Source organism: Drosophila virilis, chromosome 3, assembly GCF_030788295.1.
Source record: "Drosophila virilis strain 15010-1051.87 chromosome 3, Dvir_AGI_RSII-ME, whole genome shotgun sequence".
Taxonomy (NCBI): Eukaryota; Metazoa; Arthropoda; class Insecta; order Diptera; family Drosophilidae; genus Drosophila; species Drosophila virilis.
The window spans coordinates 20,645,868-20,659,589 of record NC_091545.1 but is presented as its reverse complement, the minus strand read 5'-3'; the positions used below and the strand labels follow the sequence as shown (position 1 = coordinate 20,659,589).

At 40.0% G+C, this 13,722-nt stretch overlaps 3 protein-coding genes across 10 annotated transcripts in view; 2 read left to right on the top strand and 1 right to left on the bottom strand.

Annotated features, from left to right (window-relative positions):
• LOC6624441 (serine/threonine-protein kinase phg2) overlaps positions 1-8,916 on the top strand; it is a 33,897-nt gene extending 24,981 nt beyond the window's left edge. The window contains exons 4-12 of one of the 7 annotated variants that reach the window (XM_015175038.3): positions 1,151-1,245; positions 1,315-1,436; positions 1,500-1,877; positions 1,945-2,172; positions 2,234-2,578; positions 2,639-3,269; positions 3,331-3,493; positions 4,409-4,513; positions 4,731-5,406. In XM_015175038.3, the coding sequence (XP_015030524.1) occupies positions 1,151-1,245; positions 1,315-1,436; positions 1,500-1,877; positions 1,945-2,172; positions 2,234-2,578; positions 2,639-3,269; positions 3,331-3,493; positions 4,409-4,513; positions 4,731-5,037 (2,374 nt within the window). In that variant the 3' untranslated portion in view covers positions 5,038-5,406. Of the gene's footprint in view, positions 1-1,150; positions 1,246-1,314; positions 1,437-1,499; positions 1,878-1,944; positions 2,173-2,233; positions 2,579-2,638; positions 3,270-3,330; positions 3,494-4,408; positions 4,514-4,730; positions 5,407-7,993 lie in introns of those variants that run through there. The other 6 variants (XM_070208151.1, XM_015175041.3, XM_032434535.2 and 3 more) reach the window with 6 other exon arrangements.
• A 180-nt stretch (positions 8,917-9,096) lies between these two features.
• obst-F (obstructor-F) lies at positions 9,097-10,196 on the bottom strand. The gene is made up of 2 exons (XM_032434540.2): positions 10,057-10,196; positions 9,097-10,001 (listed from the first exon to the last, which is right to left on the bottom strand). The coding sequence occupies exons 1-2, from the start codon at positions 10,156-10,158 to the stop codon at positions 9,129-9,131; spliced, it is 975 nt and encodes a 324-aa protein (XP_032290431.2). The 5' UTR covers positions 10,159-10,196; the 3' UTR covers positions 9,097-9,128.
• A 229-nt stretch (positions 10,197-10,425) lies between these two features.
• LOC6624491 (peritrophin-48) lies at positions 10,426-13,012 on the top strand. 2 transcript variants are annotated; one of them, XM_002048031.4, is made up of 2 exons: positions 10,426-11,606; positions 11,877-13,012. In XM_002048031.4, exons 1-2 carry the CDS (start codon positions 11,552-11,554, stop codon positions 12,911-12,913), a joined length of 1,092 nt encoding a protein of 363 aa, XP_002048067.2. In that variant the 5' UTR covers positions 10,426-11,551; the 3' UTR covers positions 12,914-13,012. The 2 variants fall into 2 exon arrangements, with proteins under 2 accessions (XP_002048067.2, XP_032290429.1); XM_032434538.2 differs by having other exon boundaries at positions 11,859-13,012.
• Positions 13,013-13,722: the final 710 nt, after the last annotated feature.

The following is a 13,722-nucleotide window of genomic DNA, read 5'->3' as shown; positions in this document are numbered from 1 at the left end:
TTTTGGCCTATATCTATATAGGATATTTGAGGGATCTATTTTCCTATGAATTTTTACCAGCAATAATGTTGCCAGATTTAGTTGTGAAATTGATTTAGAGGCCAAACCATAAACAAAGACCCTAACCTCGTGAAAATCGGTTACGATTTGACCAAGTTTTGGGGTAGAAATGATTTAAATGCGAAATTGATTGAATTGAAATGTTTATTTGTAATTATGTATGAATGTATGTATGTATGTGTGTGTGTGTGTGTGCGTGTGTGTGTGTGTGCGCGTGTGTATATATGTGCGTATATATGTATGTAAATAGTCTTTTCTACCAATAGCAGATCAATTTGTCTTGTTACGCGGCAAACGCAAATAGGAAAACTTATTTATTAAAGCTGCCCTCCTCCTCGATTCTCAAAAATGTAAGTAAGGCTTGCAGGCTTCACCTTTGAATTAGTCGCAGGCGGCCTCAACGCTGGAAGCTGAGGAGCAGGAGGAGGAGCACCAAGGGGGCGGAGCAGGAGGCGTATGTATGTATGTAAGTATGTATGTATGTATGTATGTATGTATGTATGTATGTATGTATGTATGTATGTATGTATGTATGTATGTATGTATGTATGTATGTATGTATGTATGTATGTATGTATGGTATGTATGTATGTATGTATGTATGTATGTATGTATGTATGTATGTATGTATGTATGTATGTATGTATGTATGTATGTATGTATGTATGTATGTATGTATGTATGTATGTATGTATGTATGTATGTATGTATGTATGTATGTATGTATGTATGTATGTATGTATGTATGTATGTATGTATGTATGTATGTATGTATGTATGTATGTATGTATGTATGTATGTATGTATGTATGTATGTATGTATGTATGTGTGTATGTGTGTATGTATGTATGTATGTGTGTATGTATTTATGCATGCATGTATGCATGCATGCTCGTGTGCATGTGTATGTATTTATTTTCACATGATGCAACCACAGCTTTCTAGCTCTTACGGTATGGGCTGTCCGTTGACCAGTAATCAGGCAGTCAGGACACACAGTTTTATATATATAGAGATTTGTTATATTAAGCCACTATAGAAAACATTCGAATAAATAACTAAATATTTTGCTTATTTGTTTGTTCACAGAAATGCACTTAAGCAGCTGCTGCACAGGCGAAACTTGAGCTTTTCACAGATCAAAATTACAGACAATAATCCCACGTTCAGCTATTTAGATACAGGTATATAGTTATTATCTATAAATTGTATTATTAAAAAGCTTTATTTATATATTTTGATTTAAATCCTAGGTCCAACGAACTTGACAGGCCATTTGGACGAAAATACCGATGTCGAGAACTTGGCTGGACATCATCTTGTGATCACCGAACGCGACAACAGTCGAAAATCGTTGCAAAAAGCAGCATCATTTGTAAGTTTATTCAACGATTAACGATATACAATGTTCGAGTCTAAGGAACTTCTCTCTTTTTAGGGCTCTCGACAGCGACCACCGCGACTTTTATCTTCCGCCTCAACAGAGGAGACAAGTGAATCAGGCAATGCGACTGGCAAGCAGATACTTGGTCGTTGGTCTTCCATATTCGGCATTAAGAACCCGCAGCAGAGTCAACTATATGACCTGCTCAACAACTATGCAAAGAATGGTGTGCCCCAGCGTCCAGATGCTTTAAATTTTGAACATCCCGCGCTCGCTGATTCACTGAATTATCTGCACAATATGGACAAATCGTGGCGGGATTTTGTCGATAGCAATGCCATGAGTGATAGTGAGATTAAGATACAAACTGCCATATGGGAGCTGGTCACCACTGAGGTCTATTACATTCACGCCCTGCAAACGGTTACAGACGTAAGCGGTTATATTTTCGCGCATATTGCAGAACGACAATCCATAATACATTCTGATTTTGTTATAGCTCTTTCTGGCCTGTCTGGAGGCTGTGCAGGAGGAACGCCTGCTGATTGACGTCGATCAGCACAGACTGTTCTCAAATGTACGATCCGTGTGCGAGGCAAACATTAAATTCTGGACCCTGTGGCTATATCCGATGGTGGCACACAGCATTAGGACTCATGAGCCACTGAGATGTGCCTTTTTCCAGGAGGGTTTCATTTCCTTTGCCTCTATCTTTGCACCATATAAGGTAGATTCAACTATTCCACATATTCCGCACCATCATCATCAATTTTGTTGTTTATCCACAGGTCTACTGCGCGGAGCAAAGTACCTGTCAGTTTTACTGCAAGGAGCTGAATCAAAATAATGCCCTGTTCACTGTCTACTTGGCCTGGTGTGAGTCACAGAAGATGTGCAATCGCTTGCGCCTCGCCGATATCGTTGTCCGTCCCATGCAGCGCTTAACCAAGTATAGTCTATTGCTTGCGGCTATCAAGAAGCATATGAGCGATGTGGAGGAAATCGAAGTCATGGACATTATGATACACAGCGTGGAGAATTTTGTGGGTAGCGTCAACAACCATTTGACAATGCGGCAGGAGAGTGAACGCCTCAAGGGTGTTATGGCACGCATTGAATCCTACGATGTGGTGGTAAATATATATAGATAGACTCCTGTATTGTCAGTCACCAATATAATGTAACCCTTGTAGGACACCAACAACGAGGTGCTGGACAAGCTGATCAAACAGCACAGTCAAATGTTTGATCTGTGCGCACCAATGCGCGGCTGTCCCGCCAGCCATGTGCGTCATTTGTTTATGGAGGGGGATCACAAGTTCAAGGACAACGTTGGTAAAAGCGATGTGCATTGTTTTCTGCTAACCGATATACTGCTCGTATGCAAAAGCATGGCCAAGAAGGGATTGGGGGCGCTTAAGGTCATACGCCAGCCATATCTGACTGATCATTTGATCGTCCATCTGGCGCACAACAACACGCTGAACTGCGTCTATCTCAATGAGTTCCAGGTGGCCACTACAGCCTTTACTCTGCAATGCACCGAGGCCAAGAACTGGTACGATGCCCTCTGGCGCGCCAAGACCATATATCAGAGACTGAAGCGGGGCAATGGTGGCGACAGCTTTCGCTTTGGCGGCAGTGGCACCACTGGCGATTCCCTCGGTGTGCGCAAGTCGCCCATTAACTCATCGATCGGCAGTCATGTGTCCAGTGCAAACAATAGCCACAGCGGCAGCGTTGAGTGGAACGATTCCCGGAACATATCCGTTGATTTTGAAAAAACCAATTCACTCTCCAGCGACGAGGGCTCCAGCCTAATGGGTAAGCCAAGTTTTATTATACGCTACGCCCTCATTTCAAGCACAGCATTAATTCCCTGCAGGCAACCAGGGCTTGGCGTCAAAGGGCAAACAGCAATTGTTGAGGGGCGTGCCAAAGCCAAAGATTGGCACGATTCCATCGACATCGGCCAATACCCTATCCGTGCAGCCGGTAAACCATTTGGGCCAGAGTTTGCCCAATCTGAACCTGCAACACAACCAAACGTAAGTCGCCACAGACAATGATAAGCTTCCTGCTTACTAGAAGCACACGAGCAAGCAATATCGCATACATAAGTATTCACTACAACTCATCTTCAAATTAGCATTTTCCAGTCATTTGTATAAGTCCTTAAGACCGTCCGTATACGTCGTTAATGTTATTATACACTTACTTTACACAATCAAGAGAAAAGAAACGAGCATATTTATATATACGTACATATATAGTTTGGCTAATTTATGATATATACTCTTTTTTTTATTTGTAATGCAAAACAATTTTAAAATAAATATATTTATATATTTTTTTATTATACATATACACATATATATATAATATATACTACTGTAAAGTCAAGAATCATCTACAAAGCTTTCAGAATGCGCTCTGCTTAAATTCACCTCAAATACTCACCACAAATGCTAATCTGCCTGCAATTCCACCATACGTAAAGCCGTGCCGAACATCTGTCTCTTTTTGTTTTCAATTTATGCTCTGCGTTTTCTTCTCTTAGGACACGCGTACACAAAGAGAGTGCTGAGCTGCGAGCTGAACTGACTTAAGCTGTACTAAACGAATGTGCAACAAATGTACCTAAATTGGTACATTTATTGTGCATGTGTAGATTAGACCTCCAGTTGTACCAATATACTTAGTACATTATTTGCTCTGAGTTATTATTTGCTTGTTTATATCAAATAGTACATTTTTAAGTAGTTTTTGATAGAAACGATCTCAGTTCTCAACTCGGCCCATCGCTTCTCTGTGTGCACGCGCGCTATAATCTTTTGATCCACTGAAAATGTAGCTGCAAACGGTTAACTTTTGGTTTAGTACGATTTTTGCTTCAGTTTGATTTGTAGTCCGACGAGCTGACAGTCTGATCGGTTTTAAAGTAAACTTTAACATACTTATAGTAACAATACATTGCTTGTGCCGGGCACAACTACTAGTCACTCGGGTAATTTATTGTTGTCGCCCAGTCATCGCGGCATTTCCTATCCACCGCCGAGTCCAACTAGGTGAGTCCGCAATAAGATTGGGAGCAATTGTAATATTAGCATCATTCACATATAATTTTATTATAACTCTTGTCATTTTTCTGTAACATTGCATTTCGCGAATACCCCCCGCCATATGTCTCGCATCACAAACATATGTAACGAATGGTCCACCACATTGAATCCTTATGCCATTCCAACTAAAAAAAACATGCGTACTATGCTCGTGTGTCTCTAGAGTGCCGCTTAAGCGCGGCATGGCATTCTCCACGTCCACGAAGAACCCACCTCTGCTGAAGACGCGCAATATTACTTCTCAGAACAGTATTAATTGGCATCAGATACCCGCAACTCCCACGCCGCCCAGTCCGCGATCGCAGCACAGCTCGCCCAGCAATCCAAACCAGGCCTGCAATGTCGGTCTGCCGGGCGCCACAGATCCACGGATGCTGCAGAAACAGATATCCCATCAGATGCCCTTGCAGACGACCAAGCAGAGTGATTTGGAACTCCAGCGACATTTAAGCAATGAAACCGACGTTTAAACCAGATATTTAACCAACAACAACAATAAATAGGAGATTAGGTAACACATTAGATATAAACAAACAAACAAATAATAATAATAATAATAACAAAACACATTGGCTTCTCCTTGACAAGGTCACCAATAGAATTGGTCAATGTAGTTGCTAATACTGCACCTTTTGGGTCCAAATACAAGATACAAATATAATAAACATTCCGACTAAGTGCTACCCATTCCCATTGTCTATCCATATACAAGTCTACTTATGCATGTAAACATATTAAACGGTTATACGAATACATTCAGAAGTACTCTTCCAAAAAACAAAAACAAATATATATAAATATATATATATATCTATACACATAGAAGACAATTTTTAATTAAAATTGAAATACACACATTTTTATAAATATGTTTGTAAACATATTTATATGATTCTACAAAACTTTGGAATACATATGCGTACACAAACATCTGAAAAATGAAATATGTTTGTGAACAAGTCTATAAAAATACTAACAATAATATATAGCATGAATATAGAATGTACATATGAGCTATGAGATGGGATAATAGGCATCTAATTACTGGATTGTTCTTTGTGTGTTTAGCATGAATTATTTAAATATCAATTTGTTTTTTTTTTTTGAACATTTGTCTTGCTGCCCAATTGTCTGATGAACCACATTATTTTTTGAGGCCTCCATCTGGTTAGAATTTAGTGTATGAAAAATCACAAAAATCCATATTTCCACAGGATTTGTACAGTTGAGCTACTAAAGAGATCAAGCATAAAGTATTCTTACTTCTTCCTAGTTTCCCTGCAGCTCGCGTAAGTCGCACGATAACTAATATCAAAGTTGGACAGTCATAAGAGAAAAGGCACTTCGACTTGCTTATTGTCTTTGTGGTTAAAGAAGAATACTTGTTTTTTAATATATTAGTTATTTTATTGATCATATCAAAATAAGTTCTATACAAATCGATTTTCTATTTTAGCCAAAACTAAAATATTATTTAATAATGACAGATATGGGTTTTGGTGCCTAAACTTTAACGCAAAGGCTTCAAATCACACTTCATTTTGTCTGAACTCTTCCTTTTTAATTGTTTGCCTATATTATAAACAGCCATATTTGTTTATAAATAACATAAAATATCAGTTAATTATGATGTGCTTAGGAATGCACAGGTAAACCGCATATCTTCATAGAATTTATGTAGATGCGGTTCGTCAAAGGCGAGGCAGAACGTACTTAGTAGAGATCGCGCTCAAAATGTGACAGCAACAGAAATATATATATATAAACTATAGTTTATAGCAATTATCACATAAAGTTATAAATATCAACTATTAGACAACATATTCAACAGTGTGGTCGGCTATGATTTATTCTTTATCAAAATATATATTTAGATGTATATATTTGGGCCAATCATTTGCTCGACATTCATGTGCATGCTTAGAACGACCTTCGATGAGTTTCAATATCTTTTGGACACACAAAAATATGTGATAACTTACATAAAACAAGTCTATTTAACTTCAAAACAAAATGTACAAAATAACAAACTTCATTAAGGTTTTAACAAACACACAAACACACACACAGTCTAGTTTTTGATAATGAGTACGATAAAAATGTTCTTCTTTGTGTTAAACTAGATAATTGCTTGCAATAGAATTTGTAGTGCCTAAGGAATGATAAACGCTCTTCCTGCCATTCAACTGATTCCACACTTTGGAATAATATCGGGCATAAATATCTAGATTGATTATTGATTATTGCAGTTTACGTAATTTTAGATTATATTTAAGCTTGCTGTGTAGCTTGAGAATTCCTTTAATGAGAGAACATGCTAAATTTAATCACATCGATTTAATATAGTTATTTATATATACCATATATATATATATATGCATATAAAAAAGAGAGGCGTGAGGCGAAGCTCTAAATCACAAAAAGTCTTAAAACGGAGATTGTACTTATTGCAAGTGTACAAACAAAATGATTATTAACAAATACCCTTACTTGTATAAATATTGCATACATATATCTACATATATATATATAACATATACCCCATAAATAAAACAACATAAAAAGGGCTACACCTGAAATCGTAGAATATTATTTAATGAAGCATTAAATTGTATTTTAGAAGAAAACGTATTTTAAATACATATTTTAAATATATATACACATATACATATACTGTTTAAATAAATAGCTATTCCCACAGTATTATTTAGTGTGCAATTGAAAATGTATTTTTAATATATATTTCTAATATCAACTCTATGGCTCTGATAAATATATATCTATATATATAAAGCTGGGAGTTTGCACTCAAAAGGCTATCTACTATCATATTAAGTAGTATTTTAACCTATGTATACCCTCTCAATTTCTTTCTTTTTTTTTTTTTGGTTTATATGCAAGCATATATATTCGATATAAAGCTATAAATTCTTGTTCATAAATGGAACTCAAGCTTGAATGTTTTTGCAAGCAGCCTCCAAACGCAATCTACCTTTATATTAACAGACGAGCACATCTATATATACATATACATATATATATATATATATACATATGTATTCATAATAAATACAATAACTAATCATAGTAAAGAGCGTAATACAAAATAGCTTTATTTACACTGGTAAATTAGTTCTATTTACATACATATGTATAAAATGTTAAAGAATTTATGAATTAAAAAACGTAAAAGCAAAAATGTTTTATTTTAGCCGAGCTTAAGACTTATATTAATTATTATTATTTGTGCGCTGTTCACAAAGTGAAAGCGAGTATATTGGTTTTGTCAAACATTTGTTCACAGTTTGACAGCCACTGCTTTGTAATTACAGTCTAAGAGTCAGCAGCCTACTTAGAAAGTGAACAACTCTGTTAATAGTGTATAGAACTTGCGTTCACTCAACTTTCTATTCTTCTTATTTCAAGATGCGAGATGCTTGACTTTAGGATAATAAATAAAGACCAGCTAGGCCAGCAGGAGCTGCTTTCTAAGCCACCGAGGACATCATTTATCAAGCTGCATAATGCTTTGTCCGGACTGGCAGAGTGTTCGCCTTGCCACTCTCGGCCGGGCACCAGCTGCCGCAGAGTCCTTTAATGGTTTAATAAACTATGCTGTCCATCTGGATTACACTCTCGTATGCGTGCAGCGAGCGTATTAGATTCGCAATTATCATAATTAATATGCTAGAAGCAGCGATGGCTAACTGACATATAAATGCCAGACATTTTTGAAAATTCATGCTGGATTTGAGCCGGCGACCAGCTGAAGCCACACAGGTAAAATACTTTTGATCTAAAGTTCTTTGACTCTTTTTGCGTACCTTCATAATTGTTTAGAACAATTTTAATTACCAAGTGTGTCGTATTAAGAAATTTACGTTGGATATCTTATCATCCATTGTAAAGCAATTGTCAGCACATTGATAAGGAACTTGACTTGGATACGATTATATCTATTTATTTTATTGTGAGGGTTGTCTTGGTGCGAGTCGCCGCCGTCGTCCGTCAGTAGAGAAAGCGACACGGGATGAGTGCATCAAACAGATTGTTCGGCTTGAGTCTTGCATTTGCTCTGCTCGCCTTCTGGCTGGGCGGCATTGGGTCTGCGCAGGGCTTGGTAAATGAATCCGCCGGAAACCTGCCGGGAAACGGATCCGCCACATTTTGGCAGCGTCTAAAAGCAAGCGTGTCGGACTTTCAGTGGCAACGGGCGAAGCCAGATGTGGAGAGTGCCGCGACAGTTCAGAGGCGACGCGAAATGTGGCAGCGGCTGACTGTGGCAACTGTTTTGTAAGGCATGCCGCAGATTACACTACGCTATATATTAAAGAAATCAACTAAAAGAGGATCGAATTTATTCACTGTACCGTGTGGTGGGCGGGCCTTAGAATACCCCCACAGCATGTCATCGCTTGTCGTAAGAGGCGACTAAGAGAGACACGTGGGTCGTCTAGTCCCGGGCTACTGCCCAAAACAAAGTTCTGGTCGTGCAGGGCAACTGATGGCTGTCCCAAATCTGTTGTGTGCGTGCTGGTAAGCCCCAATGGGTTGCATTTATTTATTGATTTTGAAAACACTTGACGTTCTTAGCCTGGTCACAATAGCCGGCCTTCTGGTCCCAGTATAGACCCTTGGGACAGGTGGTCAGCACCGGCATGCCCGCTATGCAAATGTAGTACTTGCCACAGTCATCGGGATGCGGCAGATAGCTCTGGCGCTCCGATGGACACTTCAGGGCACTGTGTGGTGCACTTGGTGGTGCGCTCGGTGGCGTTGGGGCAGACGCGCTTGTGGTCGACTCGCGGTCACTGGACAAGCTGGGCAAGGCGCTGCTGGTGTTCACGATGTAGCAGATGGTTACTTGGCCAGATGTGGTACTCGGCTCTTTGGGCTCATCCACCAGAGGTTCCTGGCTGTAGTTATAGCACTCGGCGTTCGTTCTCAACTGACATTCGGAGCTTCTATAATTCCAGAGGGTGCCGCGGCCACACTGATGCCGATGCAGATGGCCGTAGGCGCAAATAAAGTACAGCTGGCAATTGCTGGGATGGGGCAAAAAGTATGCACCAAAGTGACGGCATTCGACGTGCTCCGGATCGTACTTCTCCATGGGATTCACGGCCTGGCCAGTTTCCACATCGACGGCCACAAACACCGGCTGCGGCTTGCCCATCCACCAGTTGTAATCGACATATGGCTTGGCTCCAATGGCAGGGTCCAGGTTGCCGCCTGGCGCCGTGGTCGTCACAGCATATATGCCCTCCATGGCAGTGCACTTGGCCTTCTCGGGCACATCGCATACCAATTCAGCTGCATCAAAATGGAGTCCCTCCTCACAGTATTGGAGCGTGGCCAACGAGCCGCAGGCGAAGTACGCATTACAATCCAGCGGATGGGGCACCAGGTGACCATCCGTGAGACCCTCACAAATCTGCAAGCAAAACGTTTAGCGAGCGAGTTCCTTCGCAGCTTGGCCGTCTACTTACATGGCTCAGATCGGCGATTTCTATGTGAATCGGCTGCTCCGCAGCTTGGGCCACCCCGAAACAGACGCCCACAAGCAATGCAAAATGCATACGAATTTCCATGCGATCCTCTTCTCGTAATTAGTTGCTAACAATTCCACACGCTGCGATAAAATATTTGATAATTGCCCCATCTACCACTCTTATATAAGGCCAATCCCCACTCCCAGCACCCGCTGGGTGCAGCCATTTAAAGAATATTATGCGTACACTAATTGAAACATGAAAACATATTTTTTGGGCACTTGTCGCGCCTCACACTAAATACATATTTGATAAAAATACACACGAAGTGCACAAATTTCAGAGCAATGACTCATACGAAAGCACAGAATGTGTGGCATACTTTGAGGTGGCGCCACTAAGGAGTTGCAGCCATCGATTGGAAGATGCTCAGAAATTAGGCAATGGGTGGACTGGCTTAAACTAGAGATGGAACCGGGAACTGAGAATTGGGAATTTGGCGTAATCCGCAAAGAGCTACGGTTATGTTGCGTTTTGAATAATCCCGAAGTTCGTGCAGGTTTCAAAATATTTTGTAGAGGGTATTATAATTTGTTCATGAAATATCTAACACATAGAAGACATCTCCGACCCCGTAAGTTATATATATTCTTGATCAGCATCAACAGCCGGGTCGATATTTCAATGTCCGTCCGCCCATCTGTCCGTCTCTTTCTATGCAAGATAGTCTCTCAGTTTGAAAGCGATCTTCTTGAAGATTTATGATTCCGGCCGGATCCGATCACTAGGTCATATATCTAACATTGGAATGATCGGTGCCTTAAAGAAAATCTTTTTTGTCTATCAAGATATCTGGACCAGTTTCATGATGCAACATCGGAACTCTATATCATATAGCTGCTATAGAATCAGTCGAAAAGTAGCTTCATATATGAACAACTTTTTTGTTTGCTAATATATCTTGATCAAAGCCAGCATTTGCTATTTAAACGATGCTGGTTTTACATAAGTCTTATCGAGAAAAATGGATCTTCCTTTTCTCACATAACTGCAAATCCATAAGCCAAATGTCTAGAAGCGTATTTAATCTTTCGAACTTTTTCTTAAACAAAACAGTTTCGTATTTGTTTTGTTGTTCGATTAAAATCAAAACTAAAGTGATTAAAAAAAAAAACATGAATTAAAAATAAATGACTCGAGTTACGCACGTGAATAAACAATAAACAAACCAATTGGTCATAAGGCTCGAAGTTCTTGATGTCGTCTCCAAAGTATTTTTAAACAATTCGCAAATGGGGCTATCTGGGGAAATGGACGGTATTTCCTAATTTATTAATTGTCAAATTGATAAAATATATACTCAATTAAAACAGATAGCGACATTTTCAGCTCTGTGCTAATGCCCCAAAATTTATATGCCCCCTGTCAGACTTACCTTTTGGGTAGTTCTATTTAATAGGCAGGTCGCGTTCCAGCCAGTTAGTCGTTGTCAATGTCCCGGAGGGTCGCTCTGCAGTTCCAGTTTCTGTTCGTTTTCGTAAACATGAGTGCGTAAAATTTTAAAATTGATATATATATAATATGCATATAGCTAAACAAATTACCTGCATATGAGCTGATGAACTTAAAGCGATAATTAAATAATTCAAGCAAAGACTAGTTTCCGATGAGATATCATATATATATATACTCCATATGTTTGAAATAGGAGGATAGTTCATTATGGGGATATCTCTTATACGCTTTATTTGGTTATTCGCTTCTATATATAGTAAAGCAGATCGTTTTCGACTTTATAGTGTCAATGCGTTTTGTAGATAGTTCGGTCTGGCTCATACTTCTCGGACTTGGCCTGATACTGCCAACGTGCTTGGCTTCCAGCTTTGATCCGGAACTCATTTGCACACTGGTCGTTAATGGCACTAAAATCAACGATCCGCGTGTCTGCAATGGCTGGATACAGTGCGTCGATGGCAAGTCCGTGAGCGGCACCTGCGACGATGGACTTTTCTATGACAGGCAAACTGAGGACTGCGTGCCATCTGCCGATACAAACTGCATCTCTAGCGATCCTTGCGCGGCACAGCCGAATGGCTTTGCCGCCGATCCGTACTCCTGCAATGGCTATTACTACTGTAAGCAGGGTGTGGGCACTCGCGGCGTGTGCAATAACGGACTCAACTACAATCCGGGCACCGAGTCATGCATACGTGATTTTCCGTGTACTGCCAAAATGAATCCGGACAGCTATTGCAACATTCTGCCCGATGGCGTCTTCGCCAAGGACACACTCAACTGCAACGGCTGGCAAATGTGCTGGAAGGGCGAAGTCATCAATGGCACCTGCCCCGCCACCTTCTACTTCAGCGCCGCTAAGGGCGACTGTGACTATCCGCAGAATGTGGAGTGCGCAATTACGGAGCCACCGCCGTTGACAGCAGCGCCAGAGGCTTGTCCCAAGGCGGGCAGCTTTATCTCAGACGAGAGCAGCTGCAATGGCTATTATTATTGCCGTGAGAGTTCCGATGGTCAAATGCTGCTGCAGCACGGCGAATGCGACGACGGTCGCTTCTTTTCAGCACGGGATGGTGGCGCCTGTGTGCCGCGATCCAAGCTCCAGTGCGATTACGATCGATGCGTGGACCTAGGCTACACGGGCATACAGCTGGCCAACGAGTCGAATGATGGCTGCACGGGCTTCTCCATATGCCAGGACGGTGTCAAAATTGGCGAGGGCACCTGTCCAAATGGCGACTACTTCGATGAGCTGAGCCAGCGCTGCACCAACCAGGTCATATCCTACCCAGCCTGCGCCCTATCTAGCCAATCCACAACACAAACCACAGAGGCTTGAGTGGCACGGGCCAGGGCTTACAGCTCAAGGCAGGGGCTGAGTTCATCCAATCGATTAGATAAATTTACTCATAAATATACTCATTTTTTTATTTGCTAACCAATGGACCTTGATATATATTATTTATATATATATATATATATAAATAGAGTCTGATAAGCCTTCATATTTGGGACTTACAAATTTTATATGAATTGTGCAACACAATTAAATTATAAATTATCAATATACAATAAGCTATTAACACACAATAATTTGAACAACTTTTGAGATTAAGAACAAGTCTTGTTAAGGCGTTTTATACTTGTTCCAAGTTGCAATTTGTTTTTTTTTTTTTTTTACAAACAGTTAATAGAAATGTTCATCAGATGAGCGGAGCAACAACATTCTAGACGCCTCTTAAAAACACATTTGTCCATATCATAGAATATTTCGGCAGTTCGTTTTCAAGATAGCCGTGCTCCTCACCTTGCCATTTATCGCACAACAGCAACACTTACTACTAGTAAGTAGGTACAAGCACCTGATAATAATATATCAGTGCTCGTCAGTATTAATTACCACGCATAATGTATGTTTTGTGAATCGAATACGTATTCGAGTACCCGAGTTCTGCGGAATTTCACATTGATATTTGACAGTTCGATAACTGATTTCATACAATGTATTTTTTAATGCTTTTAAAATAGTCGCTTTTGTTCAAGTAAAATCTTGAAGGTATTAAAGGAATTTTTTGATTTTGTATTGTGCAGAAATGTCTGCACATGTTGAGCGTACTTTGAACCTTTCTACAATTTTCATCTATTTAT

Excerpts from the sequence above, each read along its gene's own strand:
- obst-F (XM_032434540.2), bottom strand. The coding sequence starts at position 10,158 with ATGGAAATTCGTATGCATTTTGCATTGCTTGTGGGCGTCTGTTTCGGG. Across the intron at positions 10,002-10,056 it reads AAATCGCCGATCTGAGCCAT|ATTTGTGAGGGTCTCACGGA; the intron begins GTAAGTAGACGG and ends TTTTGCTTGCAG.
- LOC6624491 (XM_032434538.2), top strand. The coding sequence starts at position 11,552 with ATGTCCCGGAGGGTCGCTCTGCAGTTCCAGTTTCTGTTCGTTTTCGTA. Across the intron at positions 11,607-11,858 it reads GTTCGTTTTCGTAAACATGA|TGTCAATGCGTTTTGTAGAT; the intron begins GTGCGTAAAATT and ends TCGACTTTATAG.